At 39.1% G+C, this 20,327-nt stretch overlaps 1 protein-coding gene across 1 annotated transcript in view; it reads right to left on the reverse strand.

Moving 5' to 3' along the window:
* The window catches only part of LOC149065423 (receptor-type tyrosine-protein phosphatase kappa-like), a 158,903-nt gene that overhangs the window by 78,780 nt on the left and 59,796 nt on the right, over nt 1-20,327 (reverse strand). Inside the window, exons 4-8 of the mRNA XM_089254171.1 lie at nt 10,236-10,272; nt 10,040-10,137; nt 9,821-9,946; nt 2,458-2,612; nt 474-609 (exon numbers count right to left, since the gene is read on the reverse strand). Of these exons, the coding sequence (XP_089110297.1) occupies nt 474-609; nt 2,458-2,612; nt 9,821-9,946; nt 10,040-10,137; nt 10,236-10,272 (552 nt within the window). The remainder of the gene's footprint in view (nt 1-473; nt 610-2,457; nt 2,613-9,820; nt 9,947-10,039; nt 10,138-10,235; nt 10,273-20,327) is intronic.

The raw sequence follows: 20,327 nt of genomic DNA on the forward strand, positions 1-20,327 counted from the left end.
CCCTTTGCCCGCGTAGCTTGCCGCACGTTGTCGCTTCCAGTGGACGACTGGCGTGAGACAAGCTGCGAGAGATTACAGCGATGGAATAACTTCCGTGGTACTGCTCTGGCACTCTTCGGCTGTCCTAGCGAATTGCTGATAGGCAATAAACCCTGGACCGAGTTCTGTTTTCGAGTGAAATTAAGCTGCTCTACGAGGTGAGGCAGGTGTTTTTGCTCGACCACACCAATCAAGTTGCAGCTCTGAAGCAAGTCTTGCGTACGAGTTCAGTATTTATCCGAATTAACCGGGGAATGACAAAAAAGACGAAAATAATAATTTCTTTTCTAGTTGAGATTAGGAAGCCCCGCTACTGAGAGTTAAAGCTTTTCATGGCTTACTGCCGCTTCTTTGGTGAATCTGGGCCCTACTGTTAAACGATAATTTTGTACGATAATTTTGTACGATAATTTTGTACTTATATGAATACTCACCACATTTTCAACCATCCCCCTCCTGGCTTGGCGCAAGCGTTTAGTGTAGCCGAAAACGTCATATACGTAATCATCTTCTGCCAGCTCTAGGTTCGCATCTATGCAGAGGTAAGACCCGGTGCGTCCACATCCATCACTGCACAATGAAAATTTAAACCATCACTCGAATGTTAAAATTATGAATCTCTCTAGAAAGACACTTTACTCCAATGCAAATATGTCGATAAGAATTGTTGTCCGAAGATGATGTCACTCTCCGCTACCCATACGAAGATTTCAACAGCTTGCTGATTCGAAGATGTTCAAGAAAATTCATAACTGTCTCTGTGGGAAGTCAAACCCAGGTTTATTCATTATGAGAAATATTTTGTTTGAGAAATTATGAAAATGTGATTGAGCTTTCATAAAACTTCAAAAAAAAAAAATGCTCTTATTCTAAATTTTTTTTCAATTTTATGCATTCATATGCATGAATACTAAAAAGGTCAAAATATGCAAATGCATGCATGTATTTACATTAAATCGAGGCTCTAGTTATAGCTATACTATAAGCTACTAGCTATACTGTTTTTTCAAACACAAAAATTGCTTATAAAGCTTAGCACATGGTCAATTATTTCCCAATTTTGCCAAAATAGTAATTGAAGACAAATTGGAACAAATGTTTCATTTGTGAAATTAAAAATCTGAATATACATGATCGAATAATTTGCAGAATAAACTAATTTTTGAGGCATTACATGCAGATAAACAATGAATATGTTTATGAAGGATGAAAGGAAATCCAATGCCCAATGTAAAAATTCAGTGACTAAATTGCTCGTGTTTTGCCATATTACTTCCGGCATGTAGAAATGTGCGAGTTTTCCGGGTTTTTCCTATTCTACTGATGCGGCTTATACACCGGCGTGATGGATTGGATAAAAACTTGAATTTCAGGTTGTTTTAACCAATACGTAATGACGGGGACTCGCAGAATCAGGAAACCAGCGTGCACTATGTTCGCACCCTGATGCGGCCACCACACTGAAGGTTACCATTATGTTCGCCCTTGAGCAGAAAGAAGTTGGCTACCTCTGCTTCATGGTGACGCCTTTTCCTATACACTTCAATGGCAACCCTGCGACCCGAAACAATTTTTTATCTCATCATTTTTTCCATCCCTTCGGTTTGACGAGTGAAAAAATGTACAGCATAAAGTACTGCAGTCGATAATCTGCTTGCACTGTGTCAACAGATGGCCTCCGCTCGTGACGTTACTGAAGGTCATTGCACTTATAGCCATTGAATATACTACAAAAAAGGGTAAAGATGGCGCATGCGTCAGCCTGCTATATCCAATGTCTATAGGTGAGATGACCGTTTTCATTGACATCACGAGCTTCGCGCGGAGGCCTTCTGCTATAGATGGTGTTGACTGTGTACATAACAGAAGGCATCCGCGCGAAGCTCGTGATGTCAGTGAAGAAGGTCATCTCACCTATAGCCATTGGATACAGCAGGCCGACGCATGCGCCATCTTTATCATTTTATGGAGTATATCCAATACTGCTCTAAGGTCATCAAATCTTGACTATGATTCTCTTATACCATGAGTGAATGGCCATTATGAAAATTATCAATTACTCGATACTCAATACCTTTTTAAGCATTAAAAGTTTAAAGCGAATCCGATGGATGTTTTTCGTGTTATTAAAAAAAAATAATGTTTACTTTTGACTTTAATGAAACAAAAAAAATTTTTTGTCAACTTTTAGTTGACTTTTATTGAAATTTTCTATTCCACTTATAGATGGCGACACGTAATAAATTAAACTTATTTTTTTTTCTTAAAACTCATCGACACGTTTCCATTGCCAACCAAACAAGTAAATAGTTGTCAATATATAATATATATGGTGTATATAATGTCAAATAATTCATGATTTTTAGACATAATTCACTTGATATGAAGCGCACTCTTGGTGAAGACTTGATGGATTACCTGCAGTGAACGACGACAGGTCCTGTCGTGGGATACCGCATCATGTACACCCTGACCCTACGTCGGAATTCGAGCAATGCACTCGGGAAGGGACAAGTGTGCGATGGCCAGTTCGTGTAATGCAGCTGGACGACTTCTCGCTCCTCTTCGCCTTCCTAAATACGAAACACTTGTCGATTATATAAGTAGCGTTCACAGTAGGGTGCATGGCTAACTCCTCGCACCGCAAATTACTGGAGAACCGTTGATCCTTCAGGCAGACTTCCAATCAGAAAAAGTGTCCAAATAAAACGGTAAAGACGTCAGATATGCCATTCGAATAGCAAAGGGGTTGTATAGTTATTCAAATTTAAAAAAAGAAAAGAAAATTAACTTTTATTTCTACGCCATGTCCTAAAAAACCCAGTTAGAAAGTTGTTGCTTTGTCTCTTCCGAGGCGAATAAAAAAAAAAAAATTTCCAATATTCGCTGAAATATTTGAATTAAAAAACCGGAGAAAACTTTGGGAAAGAACAGCAAAAACAAACGGACAAGCTCATTATGCTGTTCTTTCCCAACGTTCCTCTCAAGTTTTTGAGTACAAATATTGCACTTAGAAACGAGGAATTTTTTTTTTTTTTTTGTTGGCCTCAGAAGAGATACAGCAACAATTTCCTAATTGAGTTTTTGAGCAAAGGGTGTCCGAATTAAAAAAAAATCAAATTTCAGTAACAATACAACCCTTTGCTACATGAGGAATGACGTATCTGAGGACTAAATCGTATTTGGATACGATTTCTAGTTGAAGGATTGAAGAGTTGAAGGCCTCTGGGATCAACAGTTCGCTAGTAATTTGCGGTGCGAGGAGTTAGCTATGCATTCTGCATGTAATTCCGGCAGTTAAACTGAAAATATAAAACAGTTAAACTTTCGTGATTTCAATAGAATATGATGCCTCCGTTTAACTCCTTCGAATTTATGTGATATGAATCAGTTTTGAATGAAGGATACATCTATGTTAAATCACTGTTGCATCAAAAAAAAACCAAAAAAAAAAAAAAAGAATCTCACTGGTTCTAGACGAGGAGGGGCCCAGCACCATTCTAGTATATAGAGCGTAGCGTCTACGTCGTAGACCATAGTTCCACAAACCTTTTTGTTTTATCGCCCCCTTCTTCGCAATTTTTTTTCTCTCATCTCCCCCCCCCCTCCTCCCAATTCAAGAGGATACTAAGTTATATGCGTAGTTTCTATCGCTCCTTTGGACCCATTCCATCGTGGGACGATGGAACACTTATGGTGGGCGTATTGCCCACTTTGGAAAACACGATCGGCCAGACAGAGGGAAAAACGACAGCTCCTTGCTGAGGATTCCGACTCTGGCTAGCACAAGTTCTGCGGAATCGTTCATTGATTACTGTCAAAGGGTTCCTCAATGGTATCCCTTCCAAGCCCTCCTCCAAATATTTTGTACACTATCTTAATTTTTTCATTTGTCGATTCGTCTACACGTCACGATGATTCATGTCATTTTCTAAATGTTCTTGATTTTATGTATTTTATCTGTGTATATTTATACTATTTGTAAATTGAGATAAATTAATACATTTTTTCCACCACGTCCGCACCCTCCAAGGAAATGTGCTTAAATTGCGCAAGTGACAGAGCCTGGCCGTGTTCTGTAAGTAAGTCTGCGCTCTCATAGTGAACGAAGCGGTGCGAGTTACAAGAATTGCGACGGGGAAGAAAAAAAAATTCATAGGGTGAAGGAAGAGGATGGAGAAAATGACCGGAGGGGTTCTGAAATGTGAAGGTATGATGATCCCTCCACAGAAGAAGGAAAGAAAAAAGGTAGAAACGGACCAATCAGCAGGTAGCAAAAATCAGCAGATCGAGTTGAAAACAAACAGGTTTGTTCAAGTTGCGCATCTCGTTGAGTGGCCTCTTTCTCTCCTTTGCCGAGTGTATGTGCGGTGTCGAACAAAACGATACAATAATTTTTTCCTCTCTAGTCTCTATTATATACTCTCGTACTTCCGTGCGCCTCCTCAGTAAGGTTGGTCATTATTACACACGTTGATGTCACTTACATGCCAGACCAAAGAAATCAAAAAGTTTTACTAGTTCCTTTACAGTAGTGGTTCCCTTACCTAATTCATGATTCATCTGTGGCTTTCCAAAATAGTTTAGCAGATATTTTCAGTAAGAAAAGAACCACTTCTCAAAGCATAAAAAATGGGGACACAAATAAATACCTCCGGCTCGTCGTGACGCCCACTTTGGGAAACACTGCTTTACATGATGGCATCTGGTAATGACAAGTGTAAACATCTCTTTTTTGCCACTCAAAGATACAGTCGGGCCCGCTTAAAGATATATTAGCAGTTCAAGCACTAAATATCCAATTAAGCGGGGAATTCGATTATGCGAGGAACAGTACACACAACTCCTGTTTCAAACCATTAATATAGTTTTTAAAATGTCTTATATAGTTTTCAGTGTGTCTTAAACATCAAATTGTTCCTTTGCTGCTATTTGTGTGTCTAACCACCCTTTTGAAACAGAAAAATTTCGGACAGTTTTAAAATCTTTGGTGATTTCTTCTGCTTTTTTTATCTAATCATAGCAATGGCGCCGTTGATCAACACATTTTTGGCTCCTTCAGTTGAGGCTTGAAACAGTTGCAATTCAAATTAGTCAACGCCACCGAAATTAGATTTTTTTTTTTGAAAGCTTCTCAAGAGCTCTACGATCAAGATTCCTTTCTTTCTTTTGCCAATCGTCTTCAATTTTTTCTTAATGTCCGACAACTGAGCTTGAGAAATTTCATACCCTTTGGAAATTGCAGAGTTTGAGTTTCTTTGTTGCATCCAAACTTTTAATTTGTTGCACAAACTCAAATACCTTTCTTTTTTTTGGCGTTAAGTTTTTTTTTAATTTCAAGGTATTGCATGAAACCATGACTTTTGTGCAGATTTTTTTCCTGAGATTTTTATTTTTAACGAAAAAGTTAGCACTCTCTATTGGCTTAACATAGAAAAAATTGACTATATGGTCCACGCCACTTGATGTGATCATATCGGAACTCAGGGTTTCTGATAACAATAGCCAATTGGTAACTATATCCGAAGAAAATTCCGTTTCCAAGCACGGTGACCAAACGTCCCGTTTATTCGATTGGGACGTATGGTAAGTGGGTTTTGGTAAAACTTGGCAACTGTTTTCTTTCTTACATAAGTGGTTGCGAAATGTTAAATCGTTCCATTTTTTTAAACTCACATTCTAATGTGAGGCATTAGAATGGAAATGTCTAATGTGTGCATCACGAATTACGATATTTTTTTTAATGTACAATGTGTTTCATAGATCCCTTGAGAAAGTCTCTCGGAAAAAGAAATTTGAATATAGTCAACTGAAAGAAACTGATCAAGAACTGAAGAAAAGAACTTTTGTTTCCTTCATACATTTTTCTTTCACTATAGGAAAGTCATTGTAAAAGTAAAGCTCAACGTTCAGGTTTTTTCATGAGTCTTAAATGGTAACATATTTGTAATAATTCCAAATGTTTCACATTATAAAAAAATATTATGTATATAGTGGTTATATATAGCATTTATAGTTGTCGTGGAAATCGCAATGTTCTATTAAGCGGGCAAAATTTTCCGGAATTGCTTGATAAAGCAATAATGCCGAAAATTTGCTGTGTAGAACAGAACAATACAATTGTTTTCATCGCTAGTCTTTATTATACACTCAAGTACATGTTGGTCGCCCACACTCTGTGCGCAGTGGCGGATCATGATTTTGGGAGGCCCCAGGCGCAACCTGATCTGGAGGCCCCCCTATCAGGGACGGATTAAAGGTAGGGGCTGTCCCCCCCCCCCCCCCCCCCGAGATCAGAAAAATTAAATGGAAAGAAAAATGTTTTCTACGTTTTTGACTGAATAACAAACCAAGAAAATAAATTTGCTTAAAAAAAGGGGAAAATTCAGAATTTTTTCCAAAAGAAATCAGAACCGTCCTGAAAAATTGAACACATGGTCACAACCACCGCCCCCACCCACAAATTTGCGTTTATCCACCACTGCACCCTTTTGGCCCTAATAAGAACGAGATGGTTCACTAAAATGAACAATATTATGAAAAATCATAACTTTTTTTTTATTTTTGCATCACCAAAACCATAAACACAAAAATAAGATAAGGAAATATAATGATATTCTCTGGTACTAGATGAAAAATAATCACACTCCCATTAAAAAAAAAAAAAATCACAGTAAAATTCTGCATCATATTTTTAGTAATCTAAGATGTCCGTCCTGGTGCCTTCCTTCAGCCACACGGCAAAAATGGAGATCCGTCATAGTTTTAATAATTTAATATTACTGATTAATAAAGATTTGATAATATCTCAAATATAATATATTTGATTTGATATAAAGATACTGATAATATTTAATAGAAAAACATTTCTTCAATAGAGGGAATAGAGGGAAGAAATTATATCGGAGTAAATATAAGAATTGTATTTTTAATGGAAGAAATTATTTCAGAATGAATTAAAATTATTGTCAATGAAAGAAATTATTAAAAAAATTTTTTTTAGAAATTATTATTTTTATTTGTTTATTCTATTTTATTTTTACTATTATTATATTGATTATTATTATTTTCTCTTTCAGCCACCTCGTTGGGCACTCTGCCTGTTGTGGCCTTTGCCTTTGCATTATTTGTATTCAGAGTGAATAAAAATCTTCTATATTATGCCCCCCCCCCGTTTCGTTTAATAACGAAAAATGCCACTGTATAACATTGTGGCCCGCGTACTTTATAAAATGTTTCAATATGGCCTGCTATGCCTCAAAGGTTGAAGACCCCTGCAGTAGACTCTCGCTAATCCGGTACGTATTACACCACGGTGTGCCAGATTTTACCAAAATTGCTGGATTAACTTTGAAGAAACCCATTGAAATAATATATGAAATTTCGTGCAAAGACATAGTCAGGACTTGATCAGCAATTAAGAAATATTAGAACGTGTTAAGGGGGTTAGGGCATCAGGAGAAAAGTGACACCACACCACCTAAATATCCTGGACTACTGGACGTGCTGGATTAGAGCACGACCGAATTCTCGAGAGACTACTGTAGTTGAATTGAAATGCTCAAATAAAAATTTATCAGATAATTTATATATTTTTAGTTTTGCTTACCGTTATTTTTGGAGATTCTGCAATCTAAATCCTAAAGGAAATCTTGAGGATCGGCATGAAAATTTTTTTCATTACAATAACACACATTACAATTACATTAACAATAAACACTTTTCGGTCTGACACAAAGATGTTGTCTACCCAAGCCTCCTTGACCAATCCAAAAATGTAGCTCTTTTTTTTAGAAAGAAGGAAAAGAAACCCCCTTGATTTTTTTCAGCCGGGGAGGGAGTGTTAAAAGAGCAACAGAAAAATCACGTGATTCAGAATGCATGTCATTCAGCATTCATTTCAAACCCCACTTTTCTTTTGTCATATGGTCGTATGGTTCCAGTCATAGATTGCAAATGTATATGTTGTTTGAACCAGCTTATAGTATTTCATTCAAACAAGTGGGAGACAAAATCACAATAAGAGCTCTACTACATTCATTTTAATTAGTACGACTGTCTCTTCCTGTCGATGTCGCCGCTTGCCGATAGCCATCTTGTCATCCATTATACTGTATACAAAAGCTTACACCAAAGCTGTCGTATTATCGGCGCCCATGAAAGCATTTAATACTGTGGAATGAGACATCTGTTTATGCCTTCACTACAATTTTCATTTCGGACAGACATTAGGACCTGCTGTTCTCATCCCTCCTCCTGCTTGTGCCCTTAGGGAAATACTGTTTGAAAATGACCCTCCCTGAATGATCGCTTTACAATGTCTCTTCTTTCTTTGTCGGGGAAGAACTGGCCCTTGAGAGCTGCGTCTTGTAAATTGTTCTTTTCTTTCAGTTCCCGTTTTTCTTCCATAACTCATACGTACAGTATACAAAAAATAACAAAAATAAAAAATAAAAAAAAATTGCGGTTGAAAAAAAAAGGGAGAGCAGATACTGTACTTAGTTCAAGAGATTTGTTGATGCGCATGTAAATTCATATGTAGGATGAAGCACACAACTATTTGGAGGCCCCCCGCTCTGCCGAGGCCCCAGGCGCGCGCCTCATGCGCCTGTGCGGTAATCCGCCACTGTCTGTGCGCAGGCTAAGGCCGAACACATACTATTACTAAACCAGCCATGCACCTCGTCCATATTCCTCTACAGAACTTCTAACGAAGTGTGCCCCCACGAACCCATGTGTGCTGACAAATTGTTCCAAAATTGTAACGTAACGTTCAGTAGTAATCGTTTCTCGCACGAAGAAGGGGCCGATAATGCCTCTGGCGCATACCGCAGTCTATGCAGTTACTTTAGGCGAATGCAGTGGTTTCTCTTCACACAAATGAGGATTTTCGGAACCCCAAAATCTCCAGTTTTGTTTTTTTTTTAAATTTTAAAAAATTAAAAAAAAAACTAAATTTTCGAAATTTCTGTACAAAATTGTTACAGTTTTGCTAATAAACGTACCGTTTACCGCATAATTCTATTGATCTTTGTTGTAGAGATATTTAATTTTGAAAAAAGGGCTTATTCGCTGATCACCCTGTACATACATAGTATTTTTGGCCTTGCGATCATTTCCAGCATTTCACCACAATAAATCCATGAAGAATTAGATCATTCCACTCATTTTTTCCTTTGCAACGACGCTGTCAAGAAGCCTTTGTAGTGCCTACATGATGGCTGCTATGAAATGATCGCAAGGCACAATAACACTATACTATCAAAATCAGATTCAAACGAAGACACGTATGTGCGAACATTTGTGTGGGTGACACCAGCACACATTGAACCAGACTGTCAAAACAGCAAACTCAATGTGACTCGTAACGGCAGGGCAAGTCGTTCTCCAAACCGCCTCATTTTATAATGGCATGTATAATTTCATCTTATATATATAGATATTCTAAATAATTAGTTCGTGCGACCAGCACTGGGTATGAATAAAATTCTCGTTGTTTAGTTTCATGTTATTTTGTGAAACTAAACCAATATGGTGGTAGAAGAACATGTTACCACTGCGCCACTCGCACCCCTGGCAATTTACTACCGAGGGAGTTGTGTCGGAAGTGTGTACCTAATTGTCTGTGTACGCATCTAGTGTTGTGTCTGATTTTTCAGTGCTACCATCTGTATTTCAACCGTGAGTGAGGAGTAATGGTTGAATATGTGTACGTTGATTCGATTCAGACATCTGAAAAAGCGCCATCTGAACGGACAGTGGAAGTATAAGCGATACTTACTTTCCTGAGTCTGAGCGTCCTGATGAAGAAGTTCGCGAGCTGCTCCTCGGTCAACAGCGTTAATTCCAAGTCTCCGTATTTCTCCGGGTGGTCCAAATCAACTGGCCAGTACTGTACACACATCACCTGTTTTCGAAAACAAAGCCGCATATTTCAGTTCTAAGAAATATCTAGAGTTGACTTTGAACATGGAAAAAAAAAAACGTCATGATTAATTACCCTGATGAAATCGAAGACTTTGGTCAACATGACGATGACGTAAGACTCGTTTTCCCACACCATCCTCCAGAAATCTGCGATTGTGAACTCGTTGGGCCCTGGGTTCGAGACAAACAGGCATCGATTCATGTATATGTACTTGCCAAATAATGTATGAATACGTACATAAGTTGAAACATGTTGATGAGAGACCTACCTTGAGCAGCGATGTAGGCATTCGGCTTCAAAATACTCTGCAAAAATGAAAATAGAATTATAGAACTCATGAAAATGTGTAAATTCCGGAAAAATACCAAGCAAAGAAATTTTCCGAAACGTTTCAATATCAAGTAGATAGATGACGCTGCAATTAACCTCGTGACCCAGCTGTGAGAACCGAAGATTTGCCACAGCATTGCCATTTCTACAGCATCGCAAAAGTAAATTTTCTTCACAATGTCACAATCGCACTTACAATGGCCTCTCCGCACACTAAACACTTTCACTTCTGAGCCCTGGCAGAGAGATGGACAGCTAACTCGATCAAGGGGATCCTGTACAAGCTGAACCTGACGAAGAGATTAACAGAGATGATCACCTTCCTCGGGAACGATTGTAACACTACAAATGTACTGTACCATATTTTGAACTGGACACGCTCTTCATCATGTCTCATGTACCCCTTGCTAAGGGATCATGTACAGATAATTTTTCTTTCATTTAGTCATGACTTCCCCCGCCCCGGGGCACTGAGCTTAAATAGCGTGAGCGAAAGAACCTGGTCGTGCTCTGTTCGAACTGTAACTGCACTTAACAATGTCAGTTGTAATCAATGCCTGTGGTATTGAAAGGATAATCCTGAACCACACGTTCTTTTTTGGTAAACTTCCCATAAATTGACTTTGCAGTACAGGTTTGTTTTTGAAGCAAATAAGACGTTTCATGTACTGACTTCCTACAAAGATTTCTACCATTGATAGTCCAAAATTTTTGTCTCACCTGATATAATAACGACTGTGCACCAATAGTATCTTAATAGTATCCAATGATAGTATCTTAATATGATCATGGTGAGAGAATAATTAGATATCAATAACATGGGGAATTTAATGCTGGCATTTAGATCGGAATTGTGAAGTCACCGACCACATACGCACAACTCTCAAAATACCGCCATCATCCAAGAAACAGTTAGTTTAAGGAAACTAACTTGGAATTACCCTGTGAGATGTGCTTCCTAAAGACACGAATGGCAGAAGTTGAAGCGAAGAGAACCCTCCTTGTTCTTTAAAATGGAATCGCCGAAATATCGGGACACCTGCCTTTGAGGGACAAAGGAGGACAGAAGAGAGACCTTGGACGATCAGTGGGTCTCGGGAGCTGCCTATGTGCAGACGTGAATGTGAGGCGTGTAGTTTGTAAAATGATGGAGACCATTTGCGTTATTGAGTGATCAAATAAAGATCATGCAAAGTGGCAGATACGTGTGATGTTGATTATGTGAAAAGTTTTATTATTGTGAAAAAAAAAAGGGAATTGAAGTTCACCCACCAATAAAGGTGAACCCAACAGTGGTCGCAGCGGTGCCTTTCGGAAGAAACTGGTGATGTGTATGTGATGAGCCCGATACATCGGTAGCGAGTGAGAGAAACAAACGTATACATCGAGGCGACGCCGGCAAGAAGAGAACCCAAACAACGAAAAGGAAACGATAGTCTCCTGGTACAAACGATAAGTTCGGTGGCGTGAGTAATTTTTTTTCTCTCTCTCTCTCTCGGCGGTAAATATATGGAGTTCAGACAGTTTTGGTTTGAAGATTTTATTTTTTTGTGTTTGTTGCCAGTGTAACCGCAAATCGTGATCAGTGTGTTTCTTGTATTTTTACTGTCTTTTTGGTTGGTTTTTTTTTCCTTTGCCTTTCGAAAAAAAAAAGAAGAAAAATGCGTGGGTGAGATCATTCGTTGCATGAAACTTTTTAATTTTTTCAACAAATTCGGTAGATAGTAGGAATCCGATAGTGTTTTTGAATTTCGGTTCATTGAGTGACAGGAAAATGACTTTTCTGATGAAATACCGCAAAGAGGAACTGAAGATACTGGCCATTGAGCTTGGTGAGGCAGTGGCACCTGATATCAAGGTAATGGAATTGAAAGATATCATTTTGGGTAATAAGGCATACGATGAGGAAATAGTTAGAGAACTATTAATTACTATAAGGCGCGAAAGAGTAGAGAAGGAGGAGATTCAGAGAGAGATTTATCAAAGAGAAAGAGAACTCCAATTTCGATTAGAAAGCGAGGAGCGTTTAGCCCTAGAAAAAATGCGTATTGGCATGGAAAATCAAAGTGGCTCAAACGAGTCTGGAAGTAAGGTTAAGACTTTAGATTATTTCGTGAAGGTAGTAAAGATGTTGACAGTCAAAGTCCCGTCTGAACCTGAGGGTTGGAGCTATTTTTTCACCAGTCTTGAGAAAGCTTTCGAGAGTGAAAATGTACCTGAGGCGGCAAGGGCAAAAATTTTGATTTGCATGCTGGGGGAGAGAGCTGCTAATCTATTGACATGTTTGAGCAGTGACAAATATGATGATTATAAGGAGTTGAAATTAATTGTGTTGAGGGAGTATCAGCCCTCCCCGCAGACATGTCTCGAAAACTTCCAAAAAGCGAGTCGGAACGAGGAAGAGACGTTCATGCAGTTTGCCACAAGGCTTACGTCGCAATGGGAACAATATATCAGGATGAGAGGAGCCACGGATTTCGAAAGTGTGAACTCATTGGTTGTAGCCGATAAATTATTCCAGACACTGGACCGGGAGACAGCGTACCACATTGGAATCCGACAAAACGGGGAGTGGTTTAAACCTAGGGACCTTGGGAGAGAATGTGATATTTTTTTCGCATCGAGGGGAAGAGAAATGACTTCGAGTCCGAGGGAAAAACGTCGAGGCAGTTGGAGTGACAGAGTTCATGGGCAGTTTCACGATAGACGGACAGAGAACAAACTCTTCGATGGGAGCAGTAAAGGAGCACAATACAGGGAGAGTTGGAGAAAACCCACTTGTTTTGAATGTAATTCAAAATTTCATTTCAGACGTAACTGTCCCATTCTGGAGAAGCGAAAATTTACTGAATTTGAAGGTGAAAAAAAAGCTAACATAAACCATACCCGAACTTTGGGAGAAGAGACAGACGAACACGAAAGGGTGGAGGTGGCAAAAGTCCGATCTTTTGGGGAAACAACTTCGGGAAAGTCTGTTCGAGAACATCTTAGCAAATTAGAAAGAATTCCAATAAGTGTAAACGGGAAACTAGTTTATGCTCTCGTAGATTCTGGTAGCGAGATTACCGTAGTAAGACAGGATGTACTTCCTGAAATCCAAACAGAAGGGAGGCCGACTATTTTTTTAAAAGGTATTTTCGGACCTGCGGTAAAATGCCCACTTTTAAGCATTCCTTTAGGAATGGCGGTTGGGGATAGATCAAACGTGATACACCAGGAGGTATTGTGTGCGATAGCCAAGAATTTGGTGGAAGACGTTTTGTTGCCACCAGACGTAAGAAATATGCTGTGTGTGGAAGAGGGGAATTCGCTCGACACTCGAAAAATAGAAACAGAGGAGATTAACTCCAAGGCAGGGATGATGGAACCCAAGAAAATGTCCGAGAATGATCAAGAAGGCAAGAGTTACGAGTTTTCCGAGGAAATTGATAATGAAGGGATGGATCAAGAAAGAAGCAATTTAGATGAAAAGGATAAAATGCTGTCATCGACAGATCAGTTCCTTCGGGAACAAAATTTGTGTTCGGATTTACGTGGAGCATGGGATAACGCGAAAATTGGGAAAGCAAACTACTTTGTTGCTGGGGAACTTTTATGGCATCGAGATAAGATTCTGGGAGAAACTGTGATGCAGCTAGTTCTGCCCAAGAGCAGAAGAGATGAAGTATTGAAACTAGCGCATTCCTCGGTATTTGCAGGACACATGGGAAAAAGAAAAACAATCGAAAGAATACGGTACTCTTTCTTCTGGGACACTCTGAAGAAGGATGCCGAAAGGTACTGTGAGCTGTGTGAAGAATGTCAATTGACTAAACGAGTATTAACGAGGGAAAGAGCCCCAATAACTCCCGTAACAAGACCAGAATTGCCTTTCCAGGTGGTCAATGTTGACATAATCGGTCCAATAACCCCTAGTAGTTCTAAGGGGCATAAATACATTTTATGTCTGGTCGATCAACATACCAGGTGGGCGGAGGCTTTGCCACTCACTGGCATCTCTGCAAAAAGCACTTGTGAGGCATTATTAAGCATCTTTGCTAGAACGGGCATACCTAATGTCATAGCATCAGACAATGGTACCAACTTCAATGCGGAGTTGACTAAAGAATTCGAGAGAAGAATTGGAGCGTGCCCGAGATTTTCAACTCCTGGATACCCCCAATCAAATGGATTGGTTGAAAGATTCAATCAAACGTTGAAAAGGATGTTGAACCACATTATACACGCCGAAGGTAGGAAATGGCATCTGCAACTGCCATATGCTTTGTGGGCGTATCGGGAAATTCCTAATAATACTACGGGAGTCGCACCATTTCAACTTCTATATGGCAGACCTCCACAAGGCCCATTATGCATTTTGAAAAATACATGGACAGGCAAATATGACGGGTTGCAATTGAACACGAAACCGATATCGTTGTACCTACATGATATGAAATGTCGGTTGGAAAGAGCAGCGGAACAAGCAAATCTTACTGCTCAAGTACAACAAGATAGAATGGCGAAATATTATAATCTGAGGTCTTCGGTTAGATCATTCAAACAGGGGGACAAAGTCATAGTGTTAATACCAGACTCTAACAGCAAAATCTACGCTAGGTGGCAAGGTCCGGGTTTTATCAAGGAACAAAGGGGCCAGCACTCATTTCTAATTGAGATGGGGGATGGCAGTGTAAAACATGTACATGAAAACAAAATCAGGAAATTCTCCTCATATGTAAATTCGGCCAGTATTATTTTCGAAGGGGATGAAGATTTTGGAAGAGTGGAGACATGCCCCACCCAAACTTCAAAGGCCACTGATTTTTTTAAAGGGCTAAATGATCTTAATATAGATTCACTTAATAAACGGCAATCAGCTGATTTAAAAAATCTCATTTTTAAGCATAGGATCTTGTTCACGAGACCAGTTCAACCAGCTAAGGTTGGCGAACACACGATTGAATTGGTACCCAATGCCACACGGAAAAAACCTCATTGTTACAAAATGCCAATGGCATATCGCGCAGAGGTCGATAAACAAATTCAAGAGTTGTTAGACTGGAATCTTATTGAGATATCTGAGGCAGAAATTGTATACCCTGTAGTATGTGTTGCAAAGAAAGACTCCTCCATTCGTATGTGTATTGACTATCGAGCACTGAATTCAGTGACTAAGGTCCCCGTCTTTCCGATGAAAGACATTCAAGAACTAATGTACGTGGCAGGAGGGGCGTGTTGGCTTACCAGCTTAGATTTATTGAAAGGATATTGGCAAATCAAAATGGACGAAAACTGTCGACATCTTACGGCTTTCGCGACTCACAATGGCGTATACCAATGGAAGACCATGCCGTTCGGGTTGGTCGGGGCCAGTGGTACGTTTCGAAAACAAATGAATCGGGTTCTCAGGGAACATCATGAATATGCTCAGGCTTACATAGACGATATAATAATATTTTCTAAAACCTGGGAGGAACACCTTATGCATATATCTGCAGTGCTGAGAGAACTAGATAACTACGGTTTTTCCATACGTATGCAAAAATGTAACTTCGCAGCGAAAGAGATAAAATACTTGGGACATAGAATCGGGAACGGAAGACATGGGCCAGACGAGGAAAAGGTGTTGGCTATCAAAAACCTGAAGGCACCTGTTGATAAAAAACAAGTGCGCTCGGTGTTGGGGTTAATGGGGTTTTATCGTTCATATATTCCAAACTACGCGGCCCTGTCAGCGCCTTTGACTGACCTCACCAAGAAGGGATCTCCAAATAAAGTTTGTTGGGGAAAGATAGAGGAGGAATCTTTCCAGAAGTTAAAGGATGCATTATGCCGTGTAACTTATCTAGCTACACCACAGTTCAACAAAAATTTTCAGGTACATGCAGATGCATCATGCGTTGCGGTAGGAGGATGTCTCACACAGATGGATGCCGAGGGCCAGTACAAACCGATCGCTTTCGTGAGTCAAAAACTTAATGATACTCAGAGGAAATGGGCCACCATAGAAAAGGAAGCGTGGGCCATTCTTTTTGTTTTGAAGAAATTTGAAAAATGGGTAATCGGGACGAAAATCGAAATAATAACTGACCACAATCCACTGACTTATTTGCAAGATACAACACCCAAAAGCCCAAAATTGATGCGCTGGGCTCTGGCACTGCAAAGATGGAATTTTCAGATTGTACATAAAGCTGGTGCGTTAAATCAGGTACCAGATGCATTATCACGATTGTAGTATTTTTTTTTGTAATGTATGTGCGTATCTCGTATTCGGATATTAAATCTGAAGGATGTATTCTATATATATATTTTTTGATATTGCTATGTACATTTCGTACACGTGAGTTAATCATAGTATTGTACCCGGAACTTTCAAACAGACAGGAAACAGAATATATATATTTCATATATGTGAGTATTGTTGTGTATGTATGCAAATACATGGATATGTATATTTATGCATATATGGTCATGTCTATTGCAGAACGTATTTTGGCTTAAATTTTAATTCTTGTTTTTTTTTAGTTTTTTTTTTGAACATGTATGTAAGTCTGAATTCCATGTGTGAATTTTTGTAAAGAGAGGGAAAGATTTATTAGAAACTCATGCTTATTGTGTTTTTAAGAGAAAACCAGCCTCTGCTAGGCAAGTTTCTCTCTTGGTGGGGGCGTGTGAGATGTGCTTCCTAAAGACACGAATGGCAGAAGTTGAAGCGAAGAGAACCCTCCTTGTTCTTTAAAATGGAATCGCCGAAATATCGGGACACCTGCCTTTGAGGGACAAAGGAGGACAGAAGAGAGACCTTGGACGATCAGTGGGTCTCGGGAGCTGCCTATGTGCAGACGTGAATGTGAGGCGTGTAGTTTGTAAAATGATGGAGACCATTTGCGTTATTGAGTGATCAAATAAAGATCATGCAAAGTGGCAGATACGTGTGATGTTGATTATGTGAAAAGTTTTATTATTGTGAAAAAAAAAAGGGAATTGAAGTTCACCCACCAATAAAGGTGAACCCAACATACCCTTTAGAGCCTCTCCCCTTTGAAGCCTTCCAATCTCTGCCTTGAACTCAAACCCTTAAATAGTTTTATTAGGAGATTTTCAGTAAATGGTGTTTTCTGCCTAATTAAGTTACCTGCTCTTTTTTCACAATATCTGAAATTATAGGCAAATCTTAGTACAAAACTCAATATATGTAATATTGTGAAGTAACTACTTTTAATTTTTAAGATATATTCAATCAGAGAACGCTTTGTAGTTAGAGTCAAAGACAAGTTAGTGTCATAAAAATTACTGTTCGAATCTTTTTCGAGTTCTCTGGAGTAGGTTACTCACTCTCAAACAGTTCGGTAACCACAGGTGGTGAGTCCTCATAAGCAAGTCTCCCATCAAGAACCTCGGTCCGGTCACGACTGCGCACCAATATGAAAATGACAGATGGTGATCTGTCACTGTTCAAAAGAGCGTCAACACTGATTACGTCCATAGTGAACAGCTTCTCGCTACTCGCTTTATCGCGGCTGAAAAAAGATCGCGAAAACTCATTGGGGCGGCCATAGTGCGCCCGCCTACCTGCTTTTAACGGCTCAAACTGCTTTTACCCGCTTTAACCGGAATGAATTATTATTTCTTTTTCTCGCTTGACCGGCTCACCGCTTGCAGTTCAAAACGGATACTTTCCTCTAAAACTTGAGTAGTTCGTTTTATAGTGGAATAGTAAATCAACGGGGTTTTTGCAACGACAATTATCGTTATTACTAATCGTTGATTAATTATGACATAATAAAAGCGAAACCGTTAATCATTAAGTAATTAAGGAAAATTAACAATTACACTGAATCCAATTGGAGTTTTTGTGACGATTAATTATTGTTAATACTAATCGTTAACTAGTTATGGCATAATATAAGCGAAATCGGTTATTAATTAAGGATCATTAACGATTATACTGAATCCAACGGAGTTTTTATGACGCCTAATTATTGTTAATACTAATCGTTAATTAGTTGACATAATAAAAACGATATCGTTAATTAATCAAAATACCGTTGGATTTCGTTTATCGTTAATTAGGTAATTAACTAATTACCGATCATGATTTAGTTTTATCGTTAATTATTTAATTAACGATAAAACTAAATTAAACGAAATTTTGTAACGATTAATTTTCGTTTTCTAATCGAAAATTTGTTGTGGAACTAAAAGCGAAATCGCTGATTTATCATCAATTAATTAATTAACTATAATTAGCGATTACACTAAACCCATTGCAACTTCAAGGCGAGTCCTATTCATTTCATGTACATTCGTCATTCTTTCATGTTTAAATTTTATGATAAATATTTTTTGTTGTCAACAAAAACACACACAATAGATCCCCACGTGATAGCTCCATGATGCTAACTGCTCATGCAGGCAGACGCTCCCGCGAGTGGTGCACTATAACCACCACCGGCTAGAATCACGCGGGATCATCTCGCCTTCTACAACTGCCGCGGTTTAAGCAATAAAGCGAGAAGCGGGAAGCGGTGCACTATGGACGTACCCTTGCATGGTCTTTTCCTTCTCACGACTTTCTCAATTTCACAGGTCAATCTTGCCGTGAGCAGTGCTCCGAGTAACTCCAACCTCGGAAGAGAAAGGTTCTTCAATGGCGCAACTCTGCTTTTGGAAGCAATCGGGTTCACGGAAATGTGGTCCCTGAACCGGACGCTGAGGTACACCGTTGCTCCGTAAGCTCTTGACTAGCATCTGAAAAACCATGAATTTCTATTTCATTCGAGTCATCTTCAGAAAGATCGAGAATGACCCTCGGCTCTTTTAGTTCGGATAGGTGTGGAAGTTCCAAACACCATTGAATCAATTTCTTCTGGACATCCGTTGGAAGCTCATCGTCCCATAGCAATTTTAGAAGTCACAGTTCTTGGAATAGACACTTCAGCCTAATTGTGTATGGACATGTATATCCAATGGGGTCGAATATTCTACCCGCTGCTTGCAACAAGAAACGTTTCGTATTTCTGTTCTGGATTCAGGAATTACACAATGTCGTTGATATCCATGGCTAGATAATCACGAGTAACATCCCGTGACATTCCCACAATTTTTTTCACGTTGATTTCATCTATATGCTGAGGATGGACAGTAAATCCCTCTTTCGTCCATAGATAAATCAGCCTGGGATCGTTAGCATATCCATTTACAAAGATTCATGTTGGTACCTCTCATGATTTCTCTTGTTTCATGAGAGACTCGCAATGTGTCTGTCACGCAGTCTTCTCCAGCCACTAGATCATCGAACGTAAACACAGATGTCGAGCACATGAGTTGCAACTAGGTAATCGTCGCGTTGTTTTTCTATGTACGTTTTCTTCGTGGTAGCAAATAAAAATGCGTTGGCATTGACGTCAAATAATACTATTTTGAATCGAAACTCTTGAATGTTGACATGATCGCTATTGCACCTTGTATTGATGAAAATAGAAACCTCATCGCATCTCTCCTTTTCTGCAACAGAAATCATTAGAAATGCTTTCTCGACATCTGCAAGAGGAACGTGATTTTGTTGAGATGATGTCAAAAAATGAAAAATTTTCGGGTTTACGTTGACATCGGTCCAAAGGCAGTCATTTAAGGGCAGTTCAGCTGGTTTATGAGAGCTTGCATCGAATACAATTCTTATTTGCGTCGTAACGCTTTTCCGCTCGAAATACTCTGCGTAATGTGGCAAATAGTATACTGGTTTTCCATCAGTGTTCGTCGCGTCTGGCATTTTCTGTATGGGTCCGTTAAAGTATTACGTCAGCAATTTTTCAGCCATTTATGACCCCCTTGTCAGCAAAATTTCGTCATATCTGCCCTCCCCTATCTCCTATCACATATTGGTGGAATAAGAGACTGTACGCGGGGAAGGTGGGCGACATGTGGGAGCCCCCCCCCCTCCCTCTCTCTCAGAAACTATCAAAAAATAATTTTTTTAAATGAAAAAAAATATTTAAAAACATCAAGATTGCGAAATAAAATACCTTTATATGTTATTACAATC

Source organism: Pholcus phalangioides, unplaced genomic scaffold (assembly GCF_987345545.1).
Source record: "Pholcus phalangioides strain wild (caught in Gottingen) unplaced genomic scaffold, Ppha-v1.0 ptg000040l_1, whole genome shotgun sequence".
Taxonomy (NCBI): domain Eukaryota; kingdom Metazoa; phylum Arthropoda; class Arachnida; order Araneae; family Pholcidae; genus Pholcus; species Pholcus phalangioides.